The 19,186-nt window shown below is 42.1% G+C and overlaps 1 protein-coding gene across 2 annotated transcripts; it reads right to left on the bottom strand.

Annotated features, from left to right (window-relative positions):
- Window positions 1-63: 63 nt before the first annotated feature.
- Window positions 64-17,933, bottom strand: clgn (calmegin). 2 transcript variants are annotated; one of them, XM_086033145.1, is made up of 15 exons: window positions 17,698-17,933; window positions 14,382-14,615; window positions 14,226-14,299; window positions 13,714-13,772; window positions 13,486-13,627; window positions 6,948-7,029; window positions 6,574-6,766; window positions 5,065-5,254; window positions 4,846-4,959; window positions 3,900-4,056; window positions 1,995-2,210; window positions 1,799-1,915; window positions 1,579-1,726; window positions 1,325-1,506; window positions 64-1,140 (listed from the first exon to the last, which is right to left on the bottom strand). In XM_086033145.1, exons 2-15 carry the CDS (start codon window positions 14,613-14,615, stop codon window positions 1,069-1,071), a joined length of 1,980 nt encoding a protein of 659 aa, XP_085889271.1. In that variant the 5' UTR covers window positions 17,698-17,933; the 3' UTR covers window positions 64-1,068. The 2 variants fall into 2 exon arrangements, with proteins under 2 accessions (XP_085889271.1, XP_085889270.1); XM_086033144.1 differs by having other exon boundaries at window positions 1,325-1,509; window positions 17,698-17,931.
- Window positions 17,934-19,186: the final 1,253 nt, after the last annotated feature.

Below are 19,186 nucleotides of genomic sequence, written 5' to 3'. Positions count from 1 at the left end.
GCTCACTCTTGATTTTTTGGTGTCCTCAGCACATGATCTTAATGACTACACTTGAGACAAATACTCTATTAAATATTTCATTTTATTTTCAAGAGCAATGCGCAGTTTGCAAACAAATGTAAACATGGATATGGTATATGCCAATGTCTGGCAGGAACTTTACAAAAGCTTTGAGACTTACTGTGTTCCAGGGCATGTCGCAAAAAGTATTGTTTGCAAAAATATGTTCACAGAACTGGCGAGGAATTCACAGTTGGTGCTAAAATCACACACACCCAAGAGCCATACGTTACATGATTACGAGCCTGCAGCCACTGGGCAAGGATATTGTTTATACCCGTTCAAGTAATGCACCATGTACCAAGATAAATGATTTTGTGCCTGTCTGACTAACACCAGCAGAAGAACATTTTTTTTAGTGCATTGGCCTTAAGCGGAGTTCTGTGCACTGCAGCACGCCCTTCAAATTTATCATCTATTTATAAGAGCATAACATTTGAAACTAAATATATATTGATCTCTAAAATTGTTAAATATAAAGACACAAAAGTAAATGCTCAGATGGAACAATGTAGAGAAACCTCGAGGTCCCCTTTCTTCACACTGCGCTAACCTGGTTTTGTCCGGCTGCAACTCTGGAAAGTTGGGAAAAACTCAACAAGGAAAGAACGGTGTTCTTTCTACATGTTCTTGAAGGCAAAGGACATGAGAGCTGACAGTCCAGATGCCGTACACTGCCTTGACTGAGGAGAAAGATCGATGAATTGAGAGAGACAGAAACATGGTAGGCTGCCAGGCAATGGTTGAACAAGGAATGAATACTTTGAAGCAGACTATTAAATGCAGGGGGTAAAAAAAAAACAACTAATGCGCAAAGTACTCGAAATGCATCTGAAAGGCGAGACGACGACGAGCACCGATCACGGAGGGATGAAAGCTGGAAATGGGGCAGCCCGGGTTACTGGAGGCTACCAGGAGATTGGAGGAAATGCACGTTCAGTCCTGCTCATGGAGGAGCGATGGCGCTTCCACTGTCGGGAGATGGAGACAGCAGGTGTGGCTGTCACCTCAGTCTTTCCGTACCCTCCTCTTCCTCACGGCTTGTTTGTTGCTCTCGACAGCGTCACTGCCTCCATCCGGCTGGAAGAGAGAAGCACCGTGAGCGGATCGAGACGGTGACAATAAACACATGGCTGTCTAATGTCACGAATGCCAACAATGCCTTCACACAAATGCATCTTAGACCAATCAAGTTGCAGTCTCATTTCTGGATTCGGACCACCGTGAACCTTTTTCTGGGGCACAGACTACTCTTTTCACTTACCTCCTCCTCTTCTAATGTTCTCTCAGGAGCTTTTCTTTCTTCTTCTTCTTCCTCTTCCTCCTCCTCCTCCTCCTCCTCCTCCTCCTCTTCCTCCTCCTCCTCCTCTTCTCCACCATCCTCAATATCACCGTCCCCCTCTGGTTGGTCCCCACTTAGATTTGTTCCGTCCTTGTCCTCCGTGTCTGCTATAGTTTGAATTTACAGTATGTTTAAATAAATGGGAAAACCAGCATTAGTCGAGGTGTCTGTCTCACCTGCAGGTGCTTCAGCTTCCGCAGCCTCGATATCTTCATCATCCTTGTCTGCGCCAGCTGCTGCCTCATCCTCCTCTTCCTCTTCATCCTCTTCTTCTAGGTTAGCCTGCGGCACATCCACTTTCTTGTACACGTAGTCATCTGGTTTCTGCGAGAAAAATACAATTCTATCAAGATCGTGCAGATAAACATTTACGTGTGACTAAATAGCTTATAATACCTTTGGCCAGCAAAAGAGGACAACAAGTCCCACGGGCAGACCGACCGTCAGGACGTAGACCACCCAAAGCCAAGGGCGCTCCTCTGCTGCAATCATCAGCTGGGCAAAAATACCGGGCTGAAGGGAGTACAATTTGGACCCCTGTTAATATGACTGCGGATTTGCTGTTCTAACGAAGCGAGCATTAACCACTGACCTCGTTAGCACTGGCCACCAGCTTCTTGAGACCCCAGCTGTCGGCGGCCCAGCGGTCGGCAACTTCCTTGTGGGAGGTGACGATGAAGTTGTCGAAGTAGATGTCGGAAGTCATGGACCACAGTTCTAAGCCCACGGCTTTGAAAGGCGTCATTTTGAATGGCTGCAGGTCCTCAAAATAGTCCGGGTTCATGATCTTACGAGGCTTCCATTCCCCCTTTGGAGAAAAGTGAGAATGAATTCAAAGATCAACTACTTCAGATAAACATATGCAGACACAATGGGCCTGATTTATTAAGGTTGCAAAAAGCGGGCGCTAATTTACACATTCACTTAGTCTAATGAGATTGCACACCTGTGATGATCACTTGCTAGTAGGGGTCTAACGGTACACGTCGGTGTATTCATACGTTTCGGTATGGCATGTTCGGTTATGTCCACTTATTTGCGCGAGATTACGCACGGGATTTACAATATTAAGAGATCTTTATTGTTAGTGTATTTTTTATTGTGGTGTCATTTCTTAGAACATCACCCGAATAGTTCACTTTTATTTATTTTTTTCTCAAGAATATACCCTTTACTTGTCATCTTTTCAAAATAAACTTTTTTTTTTTTTTAATTGTTTGTACCAAAAATATACTGAACCCAAGTTTCCAAGAAACCGAACCGAACAGAAGTGTGATTTAGCGTTACACCCCTACTTGCTGGTACATAAGTTGGCCACAAGAGTGTGCCACCTGTTAACCCATTAAGGCCTAAAGCGCCTGGCTCAACCTAAGGTCGGGTTTGGAATTACCCATGAAAACCTGAAGTTTTCCCAGAAATTCAACACCTACAAAATAATTAATATTTCAGCCCTTGTAGCAGACAGAAACATAATTCTAAAAGAATTTGAGAGCTTAGACGTGGCTTTCACACAGACCCGAGTTTATTCATCTTTACTGTTTCAATCGAAGAGGTAAAAATAAACTGTCAATGCAAGAGAAGCACTATTTTTAATTTTTTAAAAATCGAGCGGTGACTGCAATCCCCCTTTCTGTTAAAAAGGCGTCGGTATTATCATTGTCTACAAACATATATCACGTTCAATTGGTTCTACTGGTTCAAAGTCCACAATCACGTCGTCCATGTCACTGCCGTTACTCATTTAAGAGCTCCCATGACCGCGGGGTCCGCCATTATCACTCGAAAGAATTCTGGAACATCCTCTGTGGGCTTACGACACCGTCACATGTATATTGTGATGCATTTCATTGGTTAAGAAACCGAGAATTAAATAAATAGAAAATGACGTATAGGCTCTCTCAGCTTTAAGGTAGAAAGACGCAACAGCGCTCCCGGCTCTAGTGGTAGAAATGTGGTTATGCGCTCCCGGCCTTAATGGGCAAATGTCTTTTATACTGTAATAATGTTAACTGCTGCAATGTGGCAAAATATCTTTTGGCAAAGACTACAAGACTTGTCCATTAACAAACACAACAGAAACCTCCACATTTAAAAGGAATTTGGAGCTTTAGGTAACTGATGGTCTTCATCATAGAAATTTAGGGAAAGTACCGCAAGCCAAGTTTCAAGTGACGGACTTGGACGTGTTAGTGGAAGCTGCAAACCAACATATTACTTGACTTACAGAATAGACATCTATTGCTCCAAAAGCCAACAACCACAAAAGCCACATCGTATTTGATTTTACTCCTCCCGAGAATTGGATGTATCGGCCCATCTGGTGTATTTTGAGTTTAGCTTGGGAGAGGCAAGCACCAATTGTTACATTGCGCACAAATGACCCAGACACAAGTAAATTGTGAAATGCAATCAAATTCGCAACGGTTTCTGGATGCGCCAACCTTTCGTAAACCAGGTCCACAGAAAATAAAGTAAAGTCGGGAAGCTGGTGGTTTACCTTAAAGTTGGGGTTGTCTACCAGTGGGGCTTTCCACTTGCCTTTGTACTGAGGGTTGTTAATCATGGGCCGCTTCCACGGCCCACACCCTGGAGCACTTTCACAGGCTGGGTTGGGGATTTGCAGCGCCTCCCATTCTCCATCCATCTCCTTATCCCTACACACACGAGAGCTGTCAGGCTACATAGTAAAAAAAAAAAAAAAAACATACAAGAATACCAGAAATTTGTGAGTAAATCACCAAACGGTTTGTAATTGTCTATGGCGGGTTTTGAGGACGAAGGCGTCATTCCGTGCCGCTTCATCTTATTAAATGGACTCTTACATCATTCTGACTGATATTGTATTTTATCATATTGTGTTAAATGTTGCCCACGCGGAATACATCGCAGCCTGGACATCTGCGATGGGGAATTCCCCATCTGTGGCCCCTTCTCAAAGTTTCTTATTGTTCATTGGACATTTCTTTGTTGTTGTTTTTCCTTGTTTTTTCCACAGCATTCTGATTAATATTGCGTTTGTAGAATATAAGTTAAGCATTAAAATCCACTCCTTTTTAGCCATCTCAAGGGGGCGGCCATTTTGTCATTTGCTGTCGACTGAAAATGACATCACAGTTGGTCAGTGCTCAGGCAATGAGCAATCACAGCTCATCTGTTTTCTATATAAATAAATTTGACTTGACCGGCAAATGACTACTTTTGTCTAAAAGCTCCTCAATTCAATTGACATCAAATTGTTTCCTTGGGACCAATTTGCCACCAGATGGTGCCAGAGCAACACCTATCGATTGGACCTGAGCTCACAATGACAAACAGGATCGTTTTTCAGTGGAAAACACGGGCTATATTGCAAGAGAGAAAAGGGGAATTTCTGAATGCCGAACCGCAAGTATGCAGTGCTTCACTGTGTGCGTTTGTTGGAAATGTGTTCACTGTCTACTTGCCAGTCTTCTGGTTTCTCAGATTTCGGATCAGAGATGAATTCAGGTTCCTCGTCCAGCCAGCCCTCTGGCTGCACTGCATCTGGGTCTTCGATCTTTGCAGGTGCATCCTCATCCCTGAAACAAAGTCGTTTTTACGACAAATCGCCAGTCATTTGGCAACAATTCAACGTGGCCATTTGCTGGCAAAGCTGGGTGTACTGGCATGGATGTTGAAATTACCAGTCATCAGGCTTGACAGCGTCGGGGTCGGGAATCTTGGCCCTCTCATCCCAGTCCTCCGGCTTGGAGTCGTTTGGATCGTCGATCTCTTTGGGCGGGTTGACTGGAGGGACCACGTCATTCAGCAGGTTGCCGCGGCTCACGCTGAACTGGTCAATGAACATCTCATAGCTGTTGTCTGGGTTCAGGACTGCCAACGGCGGAAAACACAAGACATGCATTACTGACATTTGACTTTGTAAGTGCAACTACTTTGATGTGCTATCATGAGTGGATTTACATCTCTTCCCATCCCACAGAAAAAAAATCCAGTCCTGCTCCAGTCCCCGACAATGGTAAAAAAAATAAATAAATCTGTCCTGTCCCACTCCTGGTAAAAACGACTCCCACTCACGTGGCGCTGCCATTTTGGGGGTCGGTACATTTTTTAGAATGTACCGTCCCAAACCTATGGTTAAAAGGTAAAGTTGACCCTCATCCCACGGGATTCCCGAAAAAATGTCACCCTCTGGTCTCAATACAAGTGCACAGACTATTGGTGTGTCGGAGCAAGGTACTGTAGTTGCATCTAGGGCCTGACAAATTTTAATCGGAGGATATTAGCCATTTTAAATTCAACATATTTTTACACAATAACAGAGTACAACATATCTGAAATAATGACATTTAAACATTCCGTCTCCCCCCCAAAAAATCTGCATAATCAGATTTTAAAATTAACACAGTGTACCGCATTAATTTTAAAGAAAAAAGACACAGATAATGGGAAAACAGGCAGGACAGCGGCCCTCAAGGACCGGAGTTCGACACCCCTGCACTAAAGCATTCGTCCTTCCACCCCAACCCCCCCCCCCAAAAAAAATCAACAAAATTGGCTATTTTTTTGCTTATTTTTCTTGTTAGAAAGTTAAATACTAAAATAAAGAATATAAAACAGTTAAATATTCTACAGGTAATTCATATCTTTATTACTGTTCAAAGGGACCAAATGAGAAGCCAAATGATCTGTCATCAGAATTGTACTCTGAAGTTACTAGTTCACTGTCTAAGGCAAAGTCATCAGAGAAACTGCTGAACATGTGCTGATTGTATGCAATGGAGAAAAAAACCACACAAATTTCAATCTTGCATGGCCCAACTTATTCCAAATACATACATCTTGAACATCTTGATCTGACCATAATCAACATTGTTGACTTTTTGGCCATTGTGGATAGTGACCTTGTCAACCTCACAGTTCTGAGGTTGTGTTTGAATCCCGGGTCTGACTGTGGCGAGTTTGCATAAACTTTGTGCTTGTGTTTGTTTTCTCCTCTCACAAACTCACAAAAAACGTAAATGTAAGCTGGGATCCACCTCACCTGTGACCTTAAATAGGACAAGCGGTATAGAAAACGTATGGATGGATGCTGAGCTCCACCACAGACGTGCACAGCAAATTTCACGCTGAAATTCACCCCTAAAAACCCTCATCTGCTCTGCGTGTTGGGGATCAACAGGCCGCCATACCCAAAGTGTAGAGGTGAGTCTTCTTGTCAGAGTAGAACTTCTTGAGGTCTACGTCAGCCCGCTTGGCGTGCTTTTCCTCTAAATCTTTGTTCAAGGGATTCTGGTGGCGGAAGATGAAGTGCAGCTTGTAGTCCTCGCCGCACTTGTCGGGTCCAAACATGATGGAGTAGGGTGTGCGGTCATGGAATTGTTCCTAAAAGCCAGGACATTAAGAGTGTTTAGTAAATATTCATATAAAAGAATAAAATAAAAGCAAAAGACAGACCGATAGCGGTGAGAGACATTTGTATTAAGAGGTATTCTGGTCACGAATTTAAGTAAGCCATCAATTAGCCGACTGGCTCATTCTTATTTGCATGACAACATTTACGCACCAGATGGACATCACCAGTGTCTGAAAGCAGTTTAATATAAGCCCCACCACAGTCAATGCCATCCTGGAAATTAACTTCATACCTAGAAAACAAACACAGACAAACCAATTACTTTCAACACATTTTGCCCAGTGGGAATACATTTTACAGAGATGGGCCTTCCCTCCCAGGGACAGATGGACCGAGGACGAGAAGTCTTCTAAAAAGGACAGACTAAGCAAGGACGGAAGTGGGTTTTTGTTTGTCCCTCTATTCATCCCTAACCGGTGTTCTGAAATTCCTTCCTATCCATCGAGATGTCCTACCAATGCCCAGTGGGCTTGCACGCGCATGCGCACAACGCCGGTAAGTGTTTTTGAGGGTATTTTAGAACTTTTTGTCCTACCAGTCGTACATTCGGTTAAAAGCAGTGAGTTCTTACTATTTTCATTTTAATTGAGGCTTATTTCACTTTTTCATTGCCTCAAAAATACTTTTGGCATGTGATTTCCATCGTAGCTTTTGAGTAAAGTGACCACATTCATCGCGCAGTGTATGTGTACTAGTGGTGTAACGGTACACGCGAGTGTATTAATACGTTTCGGTATGGCATGTTCGGTTATGTCCACTTAGCGCGAAATTACGCGTGGGCGCTATTGACTGTTGCACGCGGCAGAAGAGATCGGCGGCACTAAAGAAACGAATACGCAGAGAAACAAGCCAGAGCTCGAAGGTCCCCGCATACACTGCGATCTACTGTTTGGGAACATTCTGGCTGTCCCGTTTAAAAAAAAAAAAAAAAGGTACGTGTAAGTCCCAAAGTTGTGTGCCGACATTGCTACATGAGATCGGCAGCTATGCTGTGTGTAGCACGTCTAACATTATAACTCTCAAACAACATCATACGACTTTGAATATACGACTTTGAATGTTTCTTAGACGAGGAAGCAAGCAGTCTTTTTAGCCAAAAACAAAGTACAACAGCTCTGTTCTTCGTTCTCCGCTGCTCCACTCACTTAGCTGTACGGTGCATTCACGAACCTCGGAAACATCACAACTCAGCAACACACAAATCCGACCACAACACAGATAACCCAATTCGTTACAATATGCTGTTGCACATTCAAAGATTTTAATGCCTAAAAAGTGTAAATAATTTCATAAAGACTTTAAAGTTATTATATTTCATTATAAAGAGTTTTAATATAGTTAGCAATAATTGTAACTGTTATTGTATGTATTTCTTTCATCACAAAACATGTATATTGTATGTATTATATATGTACAATATTATATATTGTCTTTAACTTGAATACTTAGATGTGTCATAGGCTGTTGCTGCTGAGTGTTTAACGATTTCAGTGACTTAATTTACAAAATTAAGAGATCTTTATTGTTAGTGTATTTTTTATTCTGGTGTAATTTCTTAGAATATCACCCAAAATTCACTTTTATTTATTTTTTCTAAAGAATATACCGTTTACTTGTCATCTTTTCAAAAGAAATATATAAATATATTTAACAAAACAAAAAAAAAAAAAAAATATATATATATATATATATATATATATATATATATATATATATATATAATATATATTATATTATATATATAAAAAAATATATATATTTTTTTGTACCGAAAATATACGGAACCCAAGTTTCCAAGAAACCGACCCGAAATGTGATTTAGTGTACCGTTACACACCTAATGTATACTAAACTTAATTGTCAGGACGTACTACCTGCTTTCACCTGTCTAGTATTTTCTTAAGGGATTGATTTTTTTCAGTTCTACCTACCAATCTGCATCCAAACAAAACAAGCTGAAAGCGTACAGAGGTATTTTGGCCGTCAAATTAGCGTTCGGTAAGAAGTTTCGCAAAGGGTAGGACATTTTGGCAAGCAGGCTGTAAAATCAGCCTTCGGTTGGACATTTCGACGGGGTAGGACAATTTGGCAGAACAACGGGTCAAGTACCGACTGAACGTGTTGTGTTGGGTTCTTTTAAAAAACAATACCACTGTTCTCTTCTGCGATACCACGGAGCCACCTTTACCTGCCTGCACAGTGCACAACTCTTTTCATGTTCGAGGCAACAACCCTGCAAGATTGCACTGGCATAGTCTGACCTCTAGTGGTTCAACACATGTACTACCATGGATTTTGCTACAGGACTCCCATTTTCACTGACAAACACGCCTTGCCTGCTCGTGTGTGTCATCCAGGAAGACGGTATGTATTGGACGTAGGAAAAAGGTCGATAGCAATTTTGTTTTGTTGATTAACGGTTAACATATCGTGCATACCTTTGCATGCCAAGTATGTCCGTGTCTGGGACATCTCTACAAGGTAAAAATCTGTCTGCGCCGACGTACTCAAAAGACCCGGAGCTGGAAGTCTATCATTTCCTCTTCAAATAACCTTGTGTTATTTTGCAATAATTATTTTGTTGCAAAATAATGCAATAAAAATTGAAAACTTACTGCGTTATAACGCAAAGGTTTTGCAATAAAACACAGTAATATTGTGTTATAAAGCAATCTTAAAGGTTCTCATGATGTCCCCTGGCGGGCTGCGGTCGAGTGACCGACACGTTGTGTTGGCAGCTAAATGCTACCTTGATGAAACAGTTGTAAACAATTCAATCCACTCACGATACTCCCAGCCGGTAAGAAATGTGATGTTCGAAGCCCCTTTAACTCCTGCTTGCTACCGATCGTCGGCTGTACCGAGGAGCTTCGGCTGTGCTGTCGTCCGAGCGTCCACAGACGCAGCGTGGATCACCAGCTTCTGAAGAAGCTTCTCAGAGCTCGCCGATCAGAGGAGCTACGTGCGCCTGCTGCTCCCACAAGGATAGCGTTGTTGAATGCCCGATCGTTGACGAACAAAATGTTTATTCTGAGGGAGCTCTTTCTTTCCAATGACTGACTTCCTCTGCCTGATGGCGACTTTGACTGGCGCCGGTGAGTGCAGCACGATGCTTGAACTTTTACCGCCGGCATTGTCTTACTTGGACACTCCGAGAACTTCAGGTCGTGGTGGAGGAACGGCGACTAATTTTAACTCATTCACTGCCAGACGTTTTCAGACCCTCTTTTACCCTAACGTTTGAAAAAATTTGAAAAAAAATGTAAACAACTTTCTGTGATTGAATGGCTGGACTGTGAAAAAACAAATAAATATGTCCTTGGTAGCGAATGAGTTCAAAACAATTTTAAATGTAAACAGTGTATAGCCGCCACATCGTACAGCAGCTTTGAGGGCACTTTCTATGAAGTTGCCGGTGCAATCCCTGTGCTCTGCGATCATATACCGTCCTCCCAAATACAATAAGGCGTTTCTTGAATGACTTTTCAAATCTTCTTGCCAAAATCTTGCTGATATATGATCACATCCTATTCATGTGGGATTTTAATGTGTGCTGTCCTGAAAAACAATTGGCAAAGGACTTCTTCAGACTTATTGACTCCTTCAATTTAGTGCAATGCGTGTCTTGGTCCCACTCACAAACAAGGACACACTTTAGATCTTGTCCTTGCTTTTGGTCTATCGTCTCAAATTTGAAAGTATTGGAAAATGTGCTTTCTGATCATATGACTGTGCTCTTTGATGTAATGTTTTCCTGCGCTGCTTCTAAAACTACTGTTAGTGTGTGCAGCCGTAGGGTTTTTTTAACCACCTCACTGCTAGTCGGTTATCTGATGCCTTTGATCAGCTTTGTGTTCCCTCTTCAAACACAGAGGAACTCTGCACTTGGTTCCACTCATCTTGCCGTAGTATATTGGACGCTGTGGATCAAGTAATTCATTCACTGCCAAGGACATATTTATTTGTCTTTTCACAGTCCAGCCATTCAATCCGAGGAACTTATTTAATATTTTTTTCAATTTTTTTCAAATGTTAGGGTAAGAGGGTCTGAAAATGTCTGGCAGTGAATGAGTTCAAAAACATGCATCCAAAAGTTATGCCATGATTTAATGAGGGAACCCGTGCGGCTAAACAAGAATGCCGCAAAGATGAACGCAGGTGGAAAAGAGACAGATCTCTTATCAAATCCAAAAAGACTGCTGGCGTTGTTACCAAAGAAAGGTGAAAGAGTCCAAAAGGGAACACTTGTCGAGTCTGATTCAGGCAAATCGTCGTGATCCACATGCTCTACTTCAAACAATTGATTCTGCACACAGCCCCGTCAGCCAATTTTCCCAGACTCGTCCCCTGAAATGTGTCATGTGTCATCTTCCGCACCGCTTATCCTGTACAGGGTCGCGGGGAGGTGCTGGAGCCTATCCCAGCTGACAGTGGGCGAAAGGCGGACTACACCCTGAACTGGTCGCCAGCCAGTCGCAGGGCACACACAGACACTGTCACTGAGCGGGAACCGATCCCACGCACACAACTCAGGCGTGTGTACCACTATACCATCAGCGACCCCCCTGAAATGTGCAATAGATTTTTGCAGTTTTTCCATCGACAAGGTTGCTACAGCTAGGGCGCTCGTTTCGAACGCCACATTTGACCCCCCCTGTCCACGTTCCTTGTTTTGCAGTGTTCGATTCCTTTGAGGGAGTTTCCTTGGCATTTTTGAAGGATGTGGTTTGCCATATTAAGCCATCTGACTTCCCTTATGAATCCGTTCCTCCTCACTTCTTTAAGGCGATTCTCCCGAGTATTGGTGAATCGGTTTTGGCCATTATCAACAGCAGCCTGTGTTCTGGTGTAGTCCCCCAACATTTTAAACATCCTGTAGTGCAACCACTGCTTAATAAACCTGGCCTTGATCAAGGTGTGTTGTCAAATTTTAGAACCATTTCCAAGCTGCCTTTTATTTTGAAAATTCTGGAAAAAGTTGTGCACTCGCAGTTAAAATATTTCTTGGGTGAACATAATGTCATGGAGATTTTCCAGTCAGGCTTCAAGATGATGCATAGCAGAGTCAGCCCTGTTACATGTTTTCAATGACATCCTCCTGGCAAATGACACTGGAGACTATGTATGTCTTGTTTTATTGGATTTGACTGCAGCATTCGATATGGTAGACCACAGTATTCTTTTGACTCGTTTGCAACATCAAGTGGGCCTTAGTGGAAGCACTCTATAATGGTTTAGATCCCACTTGACCAGCAGGACTTTTTCTGTTAGCCTAGGTTCCTCTGAGTCCCGCTCTGCCCCTCTATTGTATGGTGTTCCACATGGTTCTATTTTGGGGCCCTTGCTGTTCTTGTATTAGCTGCCCCTGGGTTCTATCCTTCAAAGACACTATTTCCTTCCACTGCTATGCAGATGAAATGTATGTCACGGTGAGCAAAAAAGACACTTTTTCCTAAAGACCACTTTTATCATGTTTAGATGACATTAAAGCCTGGATGTCACTAAATTTCAACGAAAAGATAACAGACGTTATGGTGTTCGGTCCTAGTGGCGCTTCTAAATCCCACCCTGTAGACCTGGGCTCCCTTGGCTTCATATCTAAAGCCAACAGTCTCAAACTTGGGTTTTAAATTGGACCAGCAAATCAGCGCCGTTGTTGGGTCCATCTTCTTTCTTCTTAGGCAGCTGGCTAAGGTAAAGCTTCTCCTTTCCCATCAGCACTTAGATTACTCAGCTGGGTAGATTACTGTAATGCACTTTATTTTGGCGTTGGCCATTCCTCCCTCAAGCGTCTCCAGTTGGTCCAAAATGCTACTGCTCGACTCTTAACTGGAGCTCGGAAGAGGGAGCAAATAAGCCCGCCCAATTCTGGCCTCGCTTCACTGGCTCCCAGTGCATTTCAGAGTTCATTTTAAGATGCTTCTATTGGTCTACAAGTCCTGAAATGGCCTCGCCCCGGCGCACCTCTCTGGGCTCCTCCACCCCTACACATCTTCCCGGTGCCTCAGGTCTGCGGACCACGCTCTAACTGGAGGTGCAGAGGACTATGGGGATTCTCAGAGGGGATCAAGCCTTTTCTGTTGCCGATCCTTCCCTGTGGAATGACCTTCCTTTAAATGTTAGGCAAGTCCCTTCATTGTCCGTTTTTGAAACTTGTTTGAAGACACATTTCTATTCTTTGGCTTTCGACCCGACATAAGTCTGTCACTTTTTTGCTGTTTTCCGGTGTCTACTGTATATAATAATTTGTGTTTACACTGTCTTTGTTTTCGTATTATTGCTATGTTGTTAATGTAAAGTGTTTTGTTACAGCTGTAGCTGTCATGAAATGTTCTATATAAATTAAGTTGTATTCAATTGTATAGGAAATTAGCCAGCTAATGAGCTTTAAATTATGTTTACAAGTGCTTGGATGCTTTATTTTGGGGGGCCGTGGGGGGGGGACTAATCGAATGTAAGGACGGAAGCGCTTTAAAAGGACGAGGACGAAAAGGTCGGAGGATGATTATTTTTATGACTAAGGAAGGAGGGACGAGGACGGAAGGGTGCCCAGGTCGCGGATGGTGGATGGACTGACAAAAAAGGGAAAAGTGCCCATCTCTGCCATTTTGTTCATTAACAAACTGCGATTTCTTTGTTGGAAAAAAGAAACTGTCAGGCATAAATGCATGCATTAGTGTGTACTGACTGTACGACGAGGGGCTCATCCTGGAAGACGAAAGGTTTGTCAAGCAAGGCGGCAATGGCATGGTGCTTGGCGCGGGATTTGAGCACCAAGCCATGGTCTCCTGGAATCTTGTTCTCTTTCAGCTGCTCCACGGCCCACTTCCCTGCATTGAGCACACAAAGCAAGTCAACAGGGCCTTTTTTTTCTAAACACACAACCTTTATGGTTGTAAGTGAGAAAGAAACAAACCATCATATTTGGCGATGTCATCATCTGCATCTTCCTTCACTGTTTTGGACAACTGCCATCTGAGGAGAACACAAACAATAATTCCAACTCGTGCTCGTTTCAGGTGTATTTGCGCTACTTTTAATTGCATTATTTTATTATTTGGTGGCACGGTTGGCCAATTGTTAGCACGGCTGCTTCGCAGTTTAAGAGGTTGTGGGTTCTATTCTGGGCTCTGGGCTTGCTTTATAGATGCTTGTACTTTCCAAGGTGGAAATGTTTTTACTTTACAAAGATGAGGAACTACTGTAGCTCCGCCAGCCAGTGCTGCAGTAAGCCGCTACGTTCAGCATTAACTCCGTTTTTAAGTTTCCCATTGTCGGTTTGTCATTATACGGTTATACAGGTGTGCGTTTTCAACAGAGAGGTATGTAAAGCTACGAGCACAAATGATTATGCTGACAAGAGGTTCACATGCCACTTTACAGCAAAAACCAAAGTGATGTGTGCATTCAGATTCGAGATTACCGTACCTGCCAAGTGAGCCATCATCAAATGTCTCAGCAAAGTGCACATCCCCAGTGGGCACAGGAGTTTGGTATGTTACCTATGAAGCAACACCAATAAAATGGTCTAACAGGTAACAAGTTCAAAATTTCTTCCAGATCCATTTTTAGATCTTTACTCACTTGGAAGGACACGTTGTCACTGGCTATGGTTTTATGGTCTGTTTCTTTTGCCTTATTTTCCTCAATGTCCTCCTCCTCCTCAGTGATTAAAGGCTCCATTTCCTCCTCGTCCAAGCCAATCTCTTCATCAACATCTGATCGGTGAACTTCAGACTGCTTTTGGGCCATTGCCACTCCCACAGTCAGGAAAAAGAGGAACAGCATCTGCCGCTTCCAACGCCTGTCCAGCTTCATCTTTTAAGACAAAAGAACGGGAAGTTGATTGCGTGAGAGGGGAACAGCACTAACAAAATAAAAGTGCATAAAAGGATGGAGGGCCGGGAAATGCTCAGAGAAAGAGAGCATAATATCACATCAGCACAGAGAGCACCCTCGTTTACTTTTTTTTTCTCCCCAAAACGGCCTTCCCGCTCTCTCTAGCGCACCATGTACCCAATAGGCGCACAACCTCAAAAGGATGTACCGGTACGGCATTTTATACTTTGCATGCTCCTAACTGCGAGAGTGGATGGTTCATGTGAGGTTCGCACATTGGCTTCCTCCCACATTCCATAAACATGAATATTAAGTTAAATGACAGCGATTGACAGGCGGCCAGTCGGGGGTGGAAGGGTGTGTAACCCCGCCTCTCCCTCAGAAAACAAACCTTTCTTTCCTTTCGTGATTCATTGTGTAGTGAGTGGCTCATAGTTCACAACTGTTACAAACACCCCTGCAAGAAAATGTTTTTATTGACTGCCATGGAAAACAACCCGGATAGGGTGGACATTTGATATTTGATTAAACCATCAGTTAACCAAGTGCCCGAATTATTAATTCTTATTTGGAATGGGATTGGAGATACTCATATGTTCTCAACCCTGTTTTGGTTCCAGGCTCGAGGGCACATTGATATTTTAAGTCTTTTCAGGAGTTAAAAGTGAACTGATATGGGAATTGAGTTAACACTTTGTGTTGTTAGTTTTATCACCCACGGAGTTAATATTTAAAACACATTAAAAAAGGGGGGTTTCGGTAAAAATGAACACAAAAATACTGTAAATGTCTAAAGTTCAAAACCTTTCTTTTATTGAGCACACCAACAATGAAAATTAAAAACAAGCGCATAACAAATTATGCTTGTTATAAATTTGCTGCAACATAAATGTTTTTGATGATGTGGGGCCTCCTTTAAGGACCACTCTGTCCTGGGATGTTTATTCAGTTTTGGACTGGCCTGTATTGCTCTAAATGTTGTAGAAATGCTCCTGAAAAAACAAGTAACTCTGGTTATATTACTTTGAAGATTATTAAACACAATTCTCAAAAAGTATTAACATTTGCCCTATTCAGTCAGCAAACTCACATATCCCTTTTTTGAGTAAAAAGCATCTTGAGCACACTCACATTAGGATTTACAAAAACAATCAAAAAGTGGGAGATGAGCAGCCCAGAGTTGACAAAATGTTCTCGACTACATTATGACATGAATCAAAATATACGTTTGTGATGGCCCAGGCTGGATTTCATTGACATAGGAACACATAGAAGCTGAAATCTGATTGGACAATGAAAAATTAGCCCACAAACGATTGGAAACTGTGCAGCCAAGACACACTATGAAATTAAGATTACAAGACTGCTGGACATTATTAAATACAAATGATAATGTCCAGTGTGTCAATCCTTATGATAGTGTTGAGGCCAACAGGGAAGGCCTGGAAGATACTGACTGTATGTCCACTGAGTTAGTTAAAAAGGCTAGATTTACAATAGCATGTTACTTTACGACCTGCTAGCTACTGTACAAATGGCCAAATTTGCTATTTGCTTCTGATAACAAACAATATTTTGAAACATTATTTTCATTTTAAAAACTGCAGGTCACACCATCATTTCAAAGTTATTTTTGTCGATTTGATCTTAATTTCACTTACCTTGTAAAAACACAGGAGGAAAATGGCGCTAACTCGTGTCTAAACTGGAGAAGTGCAAAGGCGGAGCTTAATTATTTACATCTCTGCTGAGTTAATCTAACACTATGTGTTCAACTTGGTGAAATAACACCTAATCTGGACACAATTTAACTCTGAAAATGTAAATGTTAAAATTACACTTTGTCAGAAAAAATGTAACTCAAACCAGTCCAATTTTTGACGTGTATGTAATTGCTTGGTTAATTTTGTGTTGAGTTTGTTTCGTAAAAAAACGACTATTTTCAAAGTAATCCTTGCATCTTAATTGATTTCCCTTGTGTCCAACAAAGTATGGAAAGAGCTGACACCGCGGATTTCGAGTCTTGAATCAATCTAACATGCATGAGATGCGGGAGGAAGCCGGTACGTCAAGTAACCCATGCAAGCACAAAACATTCAAACTTTGGAACCTCATAACTATGCGGCAGATGTGCAAACCATCGCCCCACCGTGCAGGCCTACAAATAATTACATTTCACTTAGTGACAAATTACATTTCTCTTAGTGACATACAGTAACTACAACGCAGGTTAATATAGTACACAACACCTTTGGAGGGGAGATTGATTTAAGGGGAGATTGATTTAAGGGCATTACTAACACTTGAGGGGCATTATAAATATTGTCCAATGGATGACGATGTGTTGTCCACTCGATGACGATGTGCATTTGCATCTGATTGGTCAAAGTCAGATATGCAATGATGAAACTTTCGTACGTGTTTGCCATACGCAATATTGCACGGGCCATTAGTGCCAAATACAATACACTGACTAGACGACTACCACACACAAAAAAGTCTGAATCTGTCAATCGAGTGAAAGTAAGAAAAATAACAAGAGAGATGTAGATTCCAAGTGTTCTCTAAACAACACAGATGTGCATGAGCGAACGGCAGCACATTCCACAATCAGCCCTGCGATGACTGCGTTGCACTGAGCTCAACATCAAGCCGCTGAGTGCGCGAGCTATTAGCGAAACAACACACGAGTCAAGAGGTCCTGGGACAGGTCATTGAGCTAACATGGCTGCCTGTGAAAGCTGCGACGTCTAAACTCTTCAAGATTGAAGGCTTTCTGCAGCAGCACCTGCCCCTCTCCAGCCAATGTGTGCTCATCAAAAAAACAACTAGAAGGAGCGCAAATCAGCTCAGTGCAGGCTTATCTTCTAAAATGTCGCGCCATAAAGACAAATACGTTACTAACGGAACAATTCAAAGCCAGCCGACCGAGCGATACAATAGTCTAAACAATGCTTTTATAAAAATATATTACGTGCACGTACAACGGTTTGGTTATTCTATTAGCAGCGATGTCGAAAGAGGAGAGGGAGAGATGGAGAATGAATGAGAGCGCACAAACCTCGCGTATCTTGTTGTCGCGGAGAAAATCCACACTCAACTGCTCCTCCCCCCCAAAAACAAAAACAAACTAACAAAACCGACGATTGTATTTCACGAGGCGCTGACAAAACGAATGGACGAGGCGTCAGCGAACGTCCACTTTGAAATGACGTACACGACACTCTGTTGACAGCACGAGCCGAATAATGGGACCGCTGCAAACAAACGCGCATGCGCATTTGCGTAGATGCTACTCATGCTAGGTGGCGGCCTACGAAACGTTTACGCCTTTAGATAACAGCCTACGTTAAACATACGAGCCAGTTCAGTATGTCTATTAACGTCAGTCACGAAATGCATATAAAGCTCACGATAATGGCAAATTAATTATTTTTTGTCTTTTTTCGGTTCACTCGTGTTTATACGTGATGCACACTGTGCTGAGTGCTCACAACATTGTCTTTTCAACACAACCAAACGGGTATCATCTGGCCACTAAGACCAGGGGCACAGTCGAAAAGGAAGCGGTGGGATATAATTAAAAAAGTAAAAGCCTAACAGGAAGATATAGATTTGAAAATAAAAGTGAATAAACTTTCAGACTTGTAAAACGCGCATTCACTGAAGACTTTTTGTGGCGATCAGGCAGCGTAACCTCATCACTATTATATTCCGTAAAACAGTGACTCTTAGACCACGTTGTAAAATGCGCATTCATTTAACAGCGCTTACTACAGATACCCCCTCTTTTGTGACGATCAGGCAGGTAACTATCGTGACAGTTACGCTATCATGTTTAAAACACACGTAAGTAACTGATTGAATTAAACAATACTTTGTAAAAACAAACAAGCAAAAACATTTCGCACACAAGAAAGAATTTTTAATGATCATTTTAATTGACAATTTGATTATTATGCCCTTTGTTTTAGCAAAGTTCAACTTCAAAAGGGTTAAAGGAAATTGACAAGGTTGCAGTTGAATGTTGTGGAGGGTAAAGGACAGCCAATGCTGAAGAAACCAAAAAGCCTCTTCGAATTGTTGTTTTTGCCAAAGGAAATTTCCTTTGCTATCCTACCCGTATGTACTTGGAGAATAGGATTTGTTCCAATTCTACAAATACTTAGGAAAGGTATATGGGCGCATTCACCCCCAAATCAACTTTTCTTTTGCTGATAAACTGTATAAACAGGTGTCTACTAATGCTGTTTTCATGTCCAAGTCATTATTTTGACATTTTACTGCATGTTTATTGAAATCTTGAATTTGGGGGGGAATCTGTGTGGACTCTGTGAAGCTCTCTTCAGGTTAAACACTGAACTGCCGTGAATTTGGCTGTCTGTCCTCTGATTGGACTAGCAGAAAACTTGACGTAGTCGATCTACCACTGTGTGGTATAAAAGCGGAGCGAGTTGGAGTTGGATTGTTTTTTAAAAATATCTTAATTTAATAAATGCCAACTACAATAACAAATTGAACACAATTTGCATTTTAACACAAAAAAAGAA

This window comes from Filicampus tigris, chromosome 6 (assembly GCF_054856515.1).
Source record: "Filicampus tigris isolate MCC_2025a chromosome 6, RoL_Ftig_1.0, whole genome shotgun sequence".
NCBI classification, from domain to species: Eukaryota; Metazoa; Chordata; class Actinopteri; order Syngnathiformes; family Syngnathidae; genus Filicampus; species Filicampus tigris.
This window is presented reverse-complemented; position numbering and strand designations above follow the sequence as displayed.

Excerpts from the sequence above, each read along its gene's own strand:
- clgn (XM_086033144.1), bottom strand. The coding sequence starts at position 14,615 with ATGAAGCTGGACAGGCGTTGGAAGCGGCAGATGCTGTTCCTCTTTTTC. Across the intron at positions 13,628-13,713 it reads TGACATCGCCAAATATGATG|GGAAGTGGGCCGTGGAGCAG; the intron begins GTTTGTTTCTTT and ends TGCTCAATGCAG. Across the intron at positions 2,211-3,899 it reads TAGACAACCCCAACTTTAAG|GGGGAATGGAAGCCTCGTAA; the intron begins GTAAACCACCAG and ends TTTTCTCCAAAG.